Source organism: Bufo bufo, chromosome 6, assembly GCF_905171765.1.
Source record: "Bufo bufo chromosome 6, aBufBuf1.1, whole genome shotgun sequence".
Taxonomy (NCBI): domain Eukaryota; kingdom Metazoa; phylum Chordata; class Amphibia; order Anura; family Bufonidae; genus Bufo; species Bufo bufo.
This window is the reverse complement of record NC_053394.1, coordinates 191,523,438-191,539,228: the sequence shown is the minus strand read 5'-3', so window position 1 is coordinate 191,539,228 and position 15,791 is coordinate 191,523,438. Positions and strand designations below refer to the sequence as shown.

General features: G+C 42.5%; 1 protein-coding gene across 2 annotated transcripts in view; it reads right to left on the bottom strand.

Annotated features, from left to right (window-relative positions):
* The window catches only part of TUBGCP2 (tubulin gamma complex associated protein 2), a 478,187-nt gene that overhangs the window by 155,221 nt on the left and 307,175 nt on the right, over window positions 1–15,791 (bottom strand). For both annotated transcript variants that reach the window (XM_040435527.1, XM_040435528.1), the window contains exons 12-13: window positions 3,740–3,912; window positions 3,373–3,501 (exon numbers count right to left, since the gene is read on the bottom strand). In XM_040435527.1, coding sequence (XP_040291461.1) covers window positions 3,373–3,501; window positions 3,740–3,912 — 302 coding nt within the window. The remainder of the gene's footprint in view (window positions 1–3,372; window positions 3,502–3,739; window positions 3,913–15,791) is intronic.

Sequence of the window (15,791 nt, the reverse complement as noted above, 5' to 3'; positions counted from 1 at the left end):
CCTTTATGTAAAGTCCTGTCCAAAGCCTGTGGGTAGAAATACATGGAGGCAAAAACAATAATAAAATACTAATAGGAGTTTATTATAAACCACCTAATATACCAGAGTCCACAGAAAATCTACTACTAAACGAGATAGACAAGGCGGCAGATCATAATGAGGTCGTTATTATAGGGGACTTCAACTACCCAGATATAGACTGGGAAACTGAAACCTGTACATCTCATAAAGGAAACAGGTTCTTATCAATAACCAAAGACAATTACCTTTCCCAACTGGTTCAGGACCCGACTAGAGGGACGGTCATACTGGACTTAGTGTTAACCAATAGACCTGACAGGACAACAGATGTGCAGGTTGGGAGACATCTGGGAAATAATGACCATAAAGTAATAACTTTCCAATTGTCATTCAAAAGCTAAATTTAGCCAACTAAGAGAGGCCATAGGCCTAACTAACTGGGACAAAGTCCTCAAAAATAAAAATACAGCCACAAAATGGGATATTTTTTAAAAGCATTGTAAAATCTAATTGTGAGAGGTACATACCACCTTATGGGAATACAAGATTAAGGAACAAGAAAAAAACTATGTGGATAAATAGAAATGTATAGAAAGCAATAAACGACAAAAAGAAAGCATTTAAACCACTAAAACAGGAGGGTAGCACGGAAGCACTGAAAAACTAAGGAAAAAAATAAAATATGTAAAAAAACAAATAAAAGCAGCCAAACTAGAGATCGAGAGATTAATTGCCAAAGAGAGCAAATCTAACCCTAAAATGTTCTTCAATTATATAAATGGTAAAAAGTATAAAGCTGAAGGTGTCGGCCCTTTACAGAGTAATCAGTGGGAGTTGCAGAGAGCGATGAGGAGAAAGCAAAGCTATTAAATATTTTTTCTCCACTGTATTCACTAAGGAAAATACACTGTCAGATGATATGCAGAATGTGAAAGTAAATTCCCCATTAAAAGTGCCCTGTCTGACCCAGGAAGAAGTACAGCGGCGTCTTAAAAAGATTGAGATATACAAAATCGCCAGGACGGGATGGCATACACCCCCGTATCCTAAGAGAATTAAGTAAGGTCATAGCCATACCCTTATTTCTGATATTTAAGGACTCTATACTGACAGGGAGTGTTCCACAGGATTGGCGCATAGCAAATGTGGTGACAATATTCAGAAAGGGTCCAAAAACAAAGCCCTGAAACTATAGGCCAGTAAGTTTAACATCTGTCGTGGGTAAACTATTTGAAGGTTTTCTAAGAGATGCTATCTTGGAGTACCTCAATGAAAATAAGCAAATAACGCCATATCAGCATCGCTTCATGAGGGATCGGTCATGTCAAACTAATTTAATCAGTTTCTATGAGAAGGTAAGTTCTAGACTTGACAGCGGCGTATCAATAGATGTCGTATATCTGGACTTCTCCAAAGCATTTGACACTGTACCGCATAAAAGGTTAGTATATAAAATGAGAATGCTTGGATTGGGAGAAAATGTCTGTATGTGGGTAAGTAACTGTCTCAGTGATATAAAACAGAGGGTGGTTATTAACGATACACACTCAGATTGGGTCACTGTCACTAGTGGAGTACCTCAGGGGTCAGTATTGAGAACATAGTGCTACCACTCAACAAATCATTAGTCAGACCACACAGAGTATTGAGTACAGTTCTGGGCTCCTGTGAATAAGGCAGACATAGCGGATCACACTTGATCACGGAATCTAAAGGCTATAATGACCGCGATCGGCATTAGTCTCTGGTCTCCACTGTTTGAAACGCATCGCTCCAGTGCCGTACATATACGGCGCTGTTAGTGAAAGGGTTAAAGGGAATTTGTACCTAATAAACTGGCTGATCTAATGCATGTGTGCTTGCAGCTGAAGGCATCTTTTTGGTCCCATGTTCATATATGCCCGCATTGCTGAGAAAAAGTGTTTTCATATATGCAAATGAGCATGCCACAGGGGTGTTGCTGTTCTAGAGGCTCAGCTCTCTGTAACTGCCAGATCCTCTCCACTTTAAATTACTAGGCCAAACAGTGAACACTTCATCACACCTGGCCCTGTCAATCAAAGTGCACAGCACATGGCAGTTGAGCTGAGCTTCTAGGTTCAACAGCAAAATGCCCATTGCTCCAAGAGGCTCATTTGCATATATAAAACATAATTTATCTCAGCAATGCGGCCTCATATGAACATGGATTCAAAAATTTCACCATTCAGCACAAGGAACCATCACAAGAGGCAGCAGTGGGCGAATCTTCTTAGTTTAAGGAGCATATAACTATGTTTCGGAGAACAGAAGGTCCCCTTCTTCAGGTTAAGCTTGCAGTTATTTCTATCCTCCTGGGAGATCAGGCATCTCTACCCTGAGGCACTCCAAGTGTGGCCGCATACCTCATGACTTGGATTGAATCCTGCTATAAGCCTACAATAGTGTTGTGCCATATAAGGTAAGCCCCCATTTGAGTCCATTACATCTGGGTTATCTTCTGGATGTATTTACGCTATGTTGCACCTTTCTCTCCTGTTCACACAGTAGGTCCATTCACACGTCCATAGTGTATTGCGGATCCGCAATAAACTCGTCCGGCACCCCCCCATAGAACTGCCTATTCTTGTCCACAATTGCGGACATGAATAGGACATGTTCTATTGTTTGCAGAGCTGCGGCCCGGAAGTCCGGGGCCGCGGCACGGAAATGCAGATGTCCCCATAGAGAATGAATGGGTCCGCACCAGTTCCGCAAAATTGCTGAACGGATGCGGACCCATTTGCGGATGTGTGAATGGACCCTAAACCCTCGCCTTCTATATTGTTACATATGAACATGGAACAAACACAGATACCTTCAGCTGCCAAGCGCACATGCAACAAGTCAGTCAGTTTCACAGGTACAAATCTGCTGACAGATGCCCTTTAAGTCCTGCTAATAAGAATTCGTACATGGGAGGCCTTGGGACCATTATTAGGACTTTAGCACTGCGGAAAACCCTACTTCCTCTAACCACTTAAATGCTGCGGTCAGCATTGACTTTGGCATCTATTCAAGTGATGTGGCAGATGTGTAACAGAGCCTTCACCCTCAAGTAGTGAGGTGGGCACAGCTCCTGAGACTACACCATCACAGCATTTCGAGAGTGATCCTGTTACCTGTTCAGGGGCGATGCTTGTTTCTCCGATTGCGGTCATTGGCATTAAGGAAAATTATACTATAACCCTGTACTGAAAAATCAGACCCCAAATTGATGTGCTGAAGACCACAAGTGTATTGATGTATATCTAAACAAACATTCATGGGTGTACCATTTCCATAGAGATTTCTGCTAAACATATAAATAATTTTTTTGCGACCCACACTCACCATTTGGCAGAATGTAATGAGAACTGTTTGGAAGCCTTGTTGCTGATCCATATATTGCAGAGTAGTCTCTCCACATGCTTGCAATAGAACAAGTGCCGAAAAAGCATCTGGTAACGTGTAAGAGCCTTCCTGTAATTGGGAAAATTTATTTTTTTATTCAAAATTATATAAATCAGACATCTTTGCTTTAGAAGTTCAGAAAAAAGGTCTTTGGATGGGATGAATATATTTTGTCAGAGTATAATAAAACCACCACATTTTCCACTTTCCTGCAAAGCACAGAAAAGCAAGAAGGAACATGAAGGCTGAACAAATAAGGATAATGGATCACCATATCCCTGTGTAGTACAGATGTAGCATAGCCTACCTGTTAATTATTAGTGAAAGAGGCCACTTAACAATATAATCAAAGGAGAATGCTTCTAATCCACTCAGTGACAGCTCAGTTGGGTCAGCATTAATTAAGGCTTTTTCTTGGCAAGTTTCAATGGCAAGAACACGCAGAAGCTGAGTGATGAGGTCATGTGGCATAAGATCAATCTTAAGGGAAATAATAATAAATTACCAAATAATAGAGAATATACTGTACAAATAGTAGAACAAACAATTGAATTTTTGTACTCGCTAGAAAATAATATTTTATTGGGTTCATTTGAGAAAACAGCACCATAGAAAAGGCTGACACTAGGTATTTAAAATATTTTCCTATGCAGGCTATACCCCTCCCACAGGTACACAGCATATCAGTTTCTACATAAGCAGAAGGTGGTAACAAAGCAGAGGATGCAAACAAAGGAACAAGACCTTCCATGCAACTTCTGCCTGAAGTATCTTGTGATACAGACTAGCATCTCAAGAGGCCAGTGTGAACCTGGCAAAGGTATGCAATAAAGACGAGGTGGCAACCTTGTCCACTGAGAGGCTGTTGCTAAATGGCAGACCGCCAAAAAAGCTAGGAGGAAACACATGAAATGGGCAAATCAAAAGGGAGAATCCTTGTTCTTGGACAAGTATTAGACTGCCTTAATTGCGGACTAAATCCGGAGAGTAATGGAGGCCCTCGAGAATCACAAAGGATTCTGGAATCTAAAAGATTCGGAAGCAGGTAGATACACAAAATCCTGACAACATTAAATGGGTTGTTTCATCTGAGATATTGGTGGCATATCACTATGATAGGTGTAGGTCAAACCTCCAATCTCCAGAACAGGATCCTCGAAGTGTGCGTAGAGCATCTGCACATGAACAGCCGCTTTCGCTTAATTTCTAAGGGACTGCCAAAAATAACTGAGCACTGGCTCGGCTATATCTGGCAGTCCTCTTGAAGTGAATGGAGCTGTGGCCATGCTAGTGAGATGCACTCTCCGTTTCTTCTTATAAGACTTCCAAAAATAGCCGAACGAGCTCACTTGGCTATTTTCGGAACTCCCATAGAAATGAATGGAGAGCATGTCGCACATGCAAGATGCACTCTCCTGCATTTTTGAGGGCCCATTCTGGGCCCCGCACCTATCTGACGGTGGCATATACTAGCGATATTGCACCAACGTCTCCGATGAGACAACCCCTTTAAAGGGAATCTGTCACTAGTTTTATGGTGTCCTAACTAAGGGCAACATAAATAAGTGACTGATTCTCTTAGCAAAATGCTGGGTCACTTTCTTTAATTGACCCAGTCAATCTGCCAACGTCTTGTATTGAAAAGCTCCAGCTCATAATGATGAGTCCTGAATATTCATGAGCTCCTGACTCTTCCCGCCTACCTGCTGCTGATTGACAGTTATTTTCCATATGAATCAGCAGTAGGTGGGCAGGGGAGTGGTTATAGCTCTGAATTATAAAAAACGCTGGACTCACTGACATCACGCTGGACTCACATCAGCTCATTGGCATGCGGCATCTTTGGGTGTATATTATGAGGTAACCATCTGTCACACCAGTAAGTCAATACATCTAAGGTACTTTTTAGTAGTTAATGATTTATATAATTAGTTAGATTATATCAAATATCCACATGACAGGTTCCCTTTAGGTTTTTAAAGCAAATCCTGGTGCTACTACAGGATTTGTATCCATAGTCTACAGATCACTTGGTATAATAGCACTGTTTTCAAAATGGCCTGCTCCTGTCACCACCATTCTGGATAGAAAATCCCCACTGATGGAGAGCCCTGGGAGTAAAGCCAGCTTGCACTCGGGTGGCTCTTTACTACCAGGAGACCAGATCTCTGGACGGTTGTGACTTCTGTTCTCTGGTCAGCAGAACCTGCTCCTTTAGGATGGTTATAAATATTTGATCAGTGGGGGTGTGACTCCTAGCACCGTCTCCGATCATCTATTTGAAGGGGCTGAATGTCGCATATTTGTCAATGTTTACATGCACACTGTCTAGATTGCAGCACAGTGCAATTACAGGTATAAATATAGAGTTCGTACCGCGCATATCATCAAGGCCAGTATGCAAACAATTTTTCTTTCTTCCTTCTCCCTTTTGAAAGAGAACCGAGGGCTGCAAATATCCTGTATATGGATATCCTGCAACTAATAAAAGTTAAGATAGTGTAAGTCCGTACAGCTAGGTAACCTGCACTGCACAGATTATACTTACACAGCGCTATGTAAACCAAGGCGTGTATATGATCCCTCCGTAGCTAGTTGTTTTTATTCTGGCGGAGATCCACGTTCCCATGCAATCCCGCAGGATCTGCCCACGGACTTAATTCAGATATACCCCAGGTGAATCTACTGTTTTTTTCTTCGATTTCTTTTCCTAGAGGTTTCTGTGAATACAAGTGGCTTCTGCAATAGTGAAGCTCCGATGGTGTTTGGTTAAAAAAATGTATTTGTACATACTCACAAACACGCTCTTTAAAATTGGCATATAAAAATCCCAGCGTCTTAAACTTTTGCCTGACCCGGGTTTCACTCCTTGAGCTTCGTCAGGGGCACACTTCATCTTTCCCTCCCCCCCTTCTTTTTATTTAGTAGGCTGGAGTTAATCAAGCAACTGATGTGCTGCTCCAGACCACTTGCCTTTTACTGCTTTAACGCTATACTTGTATCACCTAATCCTCAGGGGAAAAAAAACGGATGCTATTAGGTCCCAATTCACATGGACATAATTATTCTATCAGTTTTATATTCTAATTTAAGCTTGCATAAATCTAAAAACCTGGAAAAGGTATATAGACGACTGCTTGGTGATATGGGAGGGGGGAAGAAACCAGCTGGAGGCCTTTATTGCAGGATTGGAGAATAAAGAATGGAACCTAAGTTTCACTAGCACGGTCAGTGCGGTCTCTGTGGATTTTTTGGACCTGACTATATATGTTGAAGAGGGACAGCTCAAAACCAAGACCTTTTTCAAACCCACAGATGTCAATGGGTATATAGATCTAACGAGCTGCCACTATGCCCCTTGGTTGTATAATATACCGAAGGGACAGGTCCAGAGAATCTACCGAAACTGCACTGATCTAGTTATCTTTAAAAAGCAGAGTAATGTAATAAAAGAACGTTTTTTGGAAAAAGGATATGAAAATGACAACTTGGACAGATGTATAAAAGATACAATTAAACAACAAGAGGGAACCCCGAATAAACCACAAACATCGAAAAAGACCATTGATTTTCGTTTTTCATTTATAACCCAGTTCACACAGTGCTCTGGGGAACTGAAAAACGCAATAAAAAAAAAACTGGTCGATCCTAAAAAATGACCCAGTACTCGGACCTGTGATTCCTGAACAACCGCTAGTCATCTATAAAAAAGCACCCAATTTACAAAACAAATTAGTACATAGTGCTAACCGACTAGAAGATAAAAATAAAAAAATAAAAAACAGTTTTAACTGGTGTGGTTTTTGCATTGCTTGCAAAAACAGAAAAAGAACAGAAAGGTCACAAAATAGCACTATAATTAAATTAGAGTACCATCAAAGATAAACAGTTGGAATTAGTGGGTGAGATGACATGCCATAGTAAAGGGGTTGTATATGTACTGGAGTGCCCTTGCGGCCTACAGTATGTAGGACGGACCATTAGACCCCTTAAAGTCCGTGTGCAGGAGCACATAAGAAACATCAAAAAAGGACTTGAAAGTCATGGTGTATCGGCTCATTACAAAAAATGTCACCAAAAAAATCCAGAAGGTCTAAAGTTTATGGGGGTGGAATCCGTACAAAACCATTGGAGGGGAGGAAGTTTTCTGGAAAAAATTAACAAAAAAGAGAGTAAGTGGATATATGAATTAGGTACATTACAACCACGAGGTCTGAATGTAGACTTTGACCTGCAAGCTGTGTAAAATTAGAATATAAAACTGATAGAATAATTATGTCCATGTGAATTGGGACCTAATAGCATCCGTTTTTTTCCCCTGAGGATTAGGTGATACAAGTATAGGGTTAAAGCAGTAAAAGGCAAGTGGTCTGGAGCAGCACATCAGTTGCTTGATTAACTCCAGCCTACTAAATAAAAGTTCAAGGAGTGAAACCCGGGTCGGGCAAAAGTTTAAGACGCTGGGATTTTTATATGCCAATTTTAAAGAGCGTGTTTGTGAGTATGTGCAAATAATTTTTTTTAACCAAACACCATCGGAGCTTCACTATTGCAGAAGCCACTTGTATTCACAGAAACCTCTAGGAAAAGAAATCGAAGAAAAAAACAGTAGATTCACCTGGGGTATATCTGAATTAAGTCCGTGGGCAGATCCTGCGGGATTGCATGGGAACGTGGATCTCCGCCAGAATAAAAACAACTAGCTACGGAGGGATCATATACACGCCTTGGTTTACATAGCACTGTGTAAGTATAATCTGTGCAGTGCAGGTTACCTAGCCGTACGGACTTACACTATCTTAACTTTTATTAGTTGCAGGATATCCATATACAGGATATTTGCAGCCCTCGGTTCTCTTTCAAAAGGGAGAAGGAAGAAAGAAAAATTGTTTGCATACTGGCCTTGATGATATGTGCGGTCCGAACTCTATATTTATACCTGTTTAAAGCATGACTGACCCCACAACACTTTTCGGACCTGCAGCACAGCATTGTTGCGGACTGGTGATTAATTTCTTTTATACAGTGCAATTACAGCTTGTTGTCCTATTTACTTGAATGGAAGGGTAAGCTGTAATTATTCTGCACCGCCGCTACAATCTAGACAGCATGCAGGTTAGCAATGCAGAGGATGCAGTGTCGTGGCCCCTTCAAACTCCTGAGAAGATAAGTCATCAATAACATGAAATCAGACAATCACTTTAAATTCCCACAGATTTGAGATTTCCAATAATAAAACCAGCTAATGCTACTATAGCCTGGGTAAATTGCAGGTAAAGTATACATTTCTTGGTAGACAACATGGTACAGTAGCACCCAAACAAATCTGTAGATAAGAGACTATAAGACAAAAAGAAAAACATTTAGGCCTCTTTCACACGGGCATCGTGTGTGAGGGCCGGATAGGATTCGGATGCGCTGCGGGAAAATGCGTGATTTTTCCACGCGAGTACAAAGCATTTTAATGCGTTTTGCACGCGCGTGAGAAAAATCGGCGGGTTTGGGATCTGTGTTGTGTAGATTTTATTATTTTCCCTTATAACATCACCATGGTGATGGACCATGTGTTGAGCGCAGTGACGTCACCAAAGGTCCTTTTCTCCCAGGTCCTCAAAGAAGAAAGAAGACAAGTTAGGCTGCGCGAGTTTAATTTTTTATTTATTTTATTATCCCTATTTTACTTAGCATTCTGTATTAAGAATGCTATTATTTCCCCTTATAACCATGTTATAAGGGAAAATAATAAAGATTGGGTCCCCATCCCGATCGTCACCTAGCAACCATGCGAGAAAATCGCACCGCATCCGCACTTGCTTGTGGATGCTTACAATTTTCACGCAGCCCCATTCACTTCTATAACTTTTTGATCACTTGCTATTACACTTTTTGTGATGTAAGGTGACAAAAAAATGGCTTTTTAAAAAAAATATGTATACTTTTTTCTTATTTACTAGTTTACTTAGTTTTACACAATAACATTTTTAAAACAAAAAAAAATGTTTGTGTCTCCATATTGAGCCATATTTTTTTATTTTTTTTGGGCGATTGTCTTAGGTAGGGGCTCATTTTTTGTGGGATGAGGTGACGTTAGATTGGTATTATTTTGGTGGGCATACACCTTTTTGATCGCTTGGTGTACTTTTAGTGATGTAAGGTGACAAAACAAAAAGTTTATTTAGCAGTTTTAATTTTATTTTTTTACGGTGTTCATCTGAGGGGTTAGGTCATGTAATATGTTTATAGAGCCGGTGGATACGGACGTGGCGATACCTAATATGTCTACTTTTCTTTTTTTTTAACCTATTTTTTACAAAAAAATATTTACTTTATTTGAGGAAAATGACTTTTATTTGAAACTTTTTTTTAAATAATTTTATATTTATTATGGTGTAAAACAGAAATGTAAATACACTTTTACAGTAGAATAATGCACAGAAGTACAAGGTAAGGATAATACACAAAATACATCACATGCATATTGGATGGGCATATGTAACACTTGATAATAGTCAGTAATGAAGAATGGAAGACCGAACAAAAATAAAGCATTAACATGAACTAACTGAGACTGTGTCTATCTGTAACCAGTCCGAAGAAGGACTACTGTGCAATGTATCCTAAACAAAGAGAGAGCTGAGTCCTAAGTATGACTCATCAGTCTGCAGTGTCTGTGAGGGGAATGGTCACTCAGAGAGCCATGTGAAGTGAGCTCAGTGTACAGTAACAGGTGGCTGTTCTGCAGTTTTACACATAAAATATCTGTCTGATCTTTTACTAACCCATTCTGTGCATCAAAAACTATAAATCCATATTATACATTAGCCCAAAAGCTTGACTAACCCCCACCAGCACTGATGCAGATTTGTTTCCATTACAGCTGTACTCCAGTTGTGTATAAACCTTACACTATGTATCTTTATAGATGCATATACAGCTCAGCTACATATGTCTTCTCCAGTCCCCTAACATCACTTTGGCTGAATGGCTTCATATACAGCCCTGCTACATCTTTATTCTACTCCCCCACTAGCACTGTGTCTGAAAAGCTTCATATACAGCTCTGCTACATCTGTTTGTTTATCTCTTCGACCAGCACTGTATCAGAACAGCTGCATATTCAGCTCTGCTACATCTGTTTCTCTTTCACCAGCATTGATGCTGACCTTCCACATATACAGCTCTGCTACATCTGTTTTTATCTTCAACCATCACTGTGTCAGAACACCCTGCATATTCAGCTCTACTACATCTGTTTTTATCTTCAACCAGCACTGTCAGAACACGCGCATATTCAGCACTGCTACATCTGTTTCTCTTTCACCAGGATTGATGCTGACCTGCCACATATACAGCTCTGCTACATCTGTTTTTATCTTCAACCAGCACTGTGTCAGAACACCCGCATATTCAGCACTGCTACATCTGTTTCTCTTTCACCAGCATTGATGCTGACCTGCCACATATACAGCTCAGCTAGATCTGTTTTTATCTTCAACCAGCACTGTGGTCTGTGGTCTAATGGTGGTCTGTGGATGGCACTGTTGTGGGGGCTCTGTGGATGGCACTGTTGTGGGGGCTCTGTGGGTGGCACTGTTGTGGGGGCTCTGTGGGTGGCACTGTTGTGGGGGCTCTGTGGGTGGCACTGTTGTGGGGGCTCTGTGGGTGGCACTGTTGTGGGGGCTCTGTGGATGGCACTGTTGTGGGGGCTCTGTGGATAGCACTGTTGTGGGGGCTCTGTGTATGGCACTCACAAACTCAGTAGCAGGCAGGCCGGGCAGCGTAACTCACTGACGTCACGCGCCTGCTCCTCCCACTTTATGAATGAAGCAGGCGGAGCAGGCGCGTGACGTCAGTGAGTTACGCTGCCGCCCGGCCTGCCTGCTACTGAGTTTGTGAGTACAGAAAGGGAGAGGATCGCAGAGGATTTCTCTTCTTGCTCACATATGAAAATTAGTATTACAGTGAGCGGGGCCCGGTGCGATAGAATACAGTGAGTGCACCGGGCCCCGCTGCCATTACCACCATTACCATACAATAACATACTGCGCATGCGCGGGCGCCCGATACTGCTGAAGACGTGCGCGTTCACGTCTTACAGCATAGGCCGGCCGCTGGATAGGTTAGGATGTGGTGCGCAGGCGCGGCACATCGATGCGGCCGGCGAGATGAGGCCGTATCCGTGGGATACCAGGATAAACACAGGGGAGTGAAAGGAGCATTTTTAGGACGAATGGTATGTTTTTTTTTTTATGACATGTATTATTAGAAATGTTCAGTGGGGGGCAATGATTTAATGTAACCCTATTTAATGAAGTGGGAATACCCCTTTAACCACCTCCGGACCGCCTAACGCAGATTCGCGTTCCGGAGGTGGCAGCCCTGCGCAGAGTCACGCATTTATGCGTAATCTCGCGATGGCCGAGATTTCCTGTGAACGCGCGCACACAGTCGCGCGCGCTCACAGGAACGGAAGGTAAGAGAGTGGATCTCCAGCCTGCCAGCGGCGATCGTTCGCTGGCAGGCTGGAGATGTGATTTTTTTTAACCCCTAACAGGTACATTAGACGCTGTTTTGATAACAGCGTCTAATATACCTGCTACCTGGTCCTCTGGTGGTCCCCTTTGTTTGGATCGACCACCAGAGGACACAGGCAGCTCAGTAATATGTTGCACCAAGCACCACTACACTACACCCCCCCCCCCTGTCACTTATTAACCCCTTGATCACCCTTGATCACCCCTGATCACCCCATATAGACTCCCTGATCACCCCCTGTCATTGATTACCCCCCTGTCATTGATTACCCCCCTGTAAGATCCATTCAGATGTCCGCATGATTTTTACGGATCCACTGATAGATGGATCGGATCCGCAAAACGCATACGGACGTCTGAATAAAGCCTTACAGGGGCGTGATCAATGACTGTGGTGATCACCCCATATAGACTCCCTGATCACCCCCCTGTCATTGATCACCCCCCTGTAAAGCTCCATTCAGATGTCCGCATGATTTTTACGGATCCACTGATAGATGGATCGGATCCGCAAAACGCATACGGACGTCTGAATAAAGCCTTACAGGGGCGTTATCAATGACTGTGGTGATCACCCCATATAGACTCCCTGATCACCCCCCTGTCATTGATTACCCCCCTGTAAGATCCATTCAGATGTCCGCATGATTTTTACGGATCCACTGATAGATGGATCGGATCCGCAAAACGCATACGGACGTCTGAATAAAGCCTTACAGGGGCGTGATCAATGACTGTGGTGATCACCCCATATAGACTCCCTGATCACCCCCTGTCATTGATTACCCCCCTGTAAGATCCATTCAGATGTCCGCATGATTTTTACGGATCCACTGATAGATGGATCGGATCCGCAAAACGCATACGGACGTCTGAATAAAGCCTTACAGGGGCGTGATCAATGACTGTGGTGATCACCCCATATAGACTCCCTGATCACCCCCCTGTCATTGATTACCCCCCTGTAAGATCCATTCAGATGTCCGCATGATTTTTACGGATCCACTGATAGATGGATCGGATCCGCAAAACGCATACGGACGTCTGAATAAAGCCTTACAGGGGCATGATCAATGACTGTGGTGATCACCCCATATAGACTCCCTGATCACCCCCCTGTCATTGATTACCCCCCCTGTCATTGATCACACCCCTGTAAAGCTCCATTCAGACGTCCGCATGATTTTTACGGATCCACTGATAGATGGATCGGATCCGCAAAACGCATACGGACGTCTGAATGGAGCCTTACAGGGGCGTGATCAATGACTGTGGTGATCACCCCATATAGACTCCCTGATCACCCCCCTGTCATTGATTACCCCCCCTGTCATTGATTACCCCCCCTGTCATTGATCACCCCCCCTGTCAGGCTGCATTCAGATGTCCGTATGATTTTTACGGATCCACTGATAGATGGATCGGATCCGCAAAACACATACGGACATCTGAATGGAGCCTTATAGGGGGGTGATCAATGACAGGGGGGTGATCACCCCATATAGACTCCCTGATCACCCCCTGTCATTGATAACCCCCCTGTCATTGATCACACCCCTGTAAAGCTCCATTCAGATGTCCGCATGATTTTTACGGATCCACTGATAGATGGATCGGATCCGCAAAACGCATGCGGACGTCTGAATGGAGCCTTATAGGGGGGTGATCAATGACAGGGGGGTGATCACCCCATATAGACTCCCTGATCACCCCCCTGTCATTGATCACCCCTCTGTAAGGCTCCATTCAGACATTTTTTTGGCCCAAGTTAGCGGAAATTATTATTTTTTTCTTACAAAGTCTCATATTCCACTAACTTGTGTCAAAAAATAAAATCTCACATGAACTCACCATACCCCTCACGGAATCCAAATGCGTAAAATTTTTTAGACATTTATATTCCAGACTTCTTCTCACGCTTTAGGGCCCCTAGAATGCCAGGGCAGTATAAATACCCCACATGTGACCCCATTTCGGAAAGAAGACACCCCCAGGTATTCCGTGAGGGGCATATTGAGTCCATGAAAGATTGAAATTTTTGTCCCAAGTTAGCGGAAAGGGAGACTTTGTGAGAAAAAAATAAATAAAATCAATTTCCGCTAACTTGTGCCAAAAAAAAAAAAATTCTATGAACTCGCCATGCCCCTCATTGAATACCTTGGGGTGTCTTCTTTCCAAAATGGGGTCACATGTGGGGTATTTATACTGCCCTGGCATTCTAGGGGCCCTAAAGCGTGAGAAGAAGTCTGGGATCCAAATGTCTAAAAATGCCCTCATAAAAGGAATGTGGGCCTCTTTGCGCATCTAGGCTGCAAAAAAGTGTCACACATCTGGTATCGCCGTACTCAGGAGAAGTTGGGGAATGTGTTTTGGGGTGTCATTTTACATATACCCATGCTGGGTGAGAGAAATATCTTGGCAAAAGACAACTTTTCCATTTTTTTATACAAAGTTGGCATTTGACCAAGATATTTATCTCACCCAGCATGGGTATATGTAAAATGACACCCCAAAACACATTCCCCAACTTCTCCTGAATACGGCGATACCACATGTGTGGCACTTTTTTGCAGCCTAGGTGGGCAAAGGGGCCCACATTCCAAAGAGCACCTTTCGGATTTCACAGGTCATTTACCTACTTACCACACATTAGGGCCCCTGGAAAATGCCAGGGCAGTATAACTACCCCACAAGTGACCCCATTTTGGAAAGAAGACACCCCAAGGTACTCCGTGAAGGGCATGGCAAGTTCCTAGAATTTTTTATTTTTTGTCACAAGTTAGTGGAAAATGATGATTTATTTTTTTTTCCTTACAAAGTCTCATATTCCACTAACTTGTGACAAAAAATAAAAACTTCCATGAACTCACTATGCCCATCAGCGAATACCTTGGGGTGTCTTCTTTCCAAAATGGGGTCACTTGTGGGGTAGTTATACTGCCCTGGCATTCTAGGGGCCCAAATGTGTGGTAAGGAGTTTGAAATCAAATTCTGTAAAAAATGACCAGTGAAATCCGAAAGGTGCTCTTTGGAATGTGGGCCCCTTTGCCCACCTAGGCTGCAAAAAAGTGTCACACATGTGATATCTTCGTATTCAGGAGAAGTTGGGGAATGTGTTTTGGGGTGTCATTTTACATATACCCATGCTGGTTGAGATAAATATCTTGGTCAAATGCCAACTTTGTATAAAAAAATGGGAAAAGTTGTCTTTTGCCAAGATATTTCTCTCACCCAGCATGGGAATATGTAAAATGACACCCCAAAACACATTCACCAACTTCTCCTGAATACGGAGATACCACATGTGTGGCACTTTTTTGCAGCCTAGGTGGGCAAAGGGGCCCACATTCCAAAGAGCACCTTTCGGATTTCACTGGTCATGTTTTACAGAATTTGATTTCAAACTCCTTACCACACATTTGGGCCCCTAGAATGCCAGGGCAGTATAACTACCCCACAAGTGACCCCATTTTGGAAAGAAGACACCCCAAGGTATTCGCTGATGGGCATAGTGAGTTCATGGAAGTTTTTTTTTTTTGTCACAAGTTAGTGGAATATGAGACTTTGTAAGAAAAAAATAAAAAAAAAATCATCATTTTCCACTAACTTGTGACAAAAAATAAAAAGTTCTATGAACTCACTGTGCCCATCAGCGAATACCTTAGGGTGTGTACTTTCCGAAATGGGGTCATTTGTGGGGTGTTTGTACTGTCTGGCCATTGTAGAACCTCAGGAAACATGACCGGTGCTCAAAAAGTCAGAGCTGCTTCAAAAAGCGGAAATTCACATTTTTGTACCATAGTTTGTAAACGCTATAACTTTTAC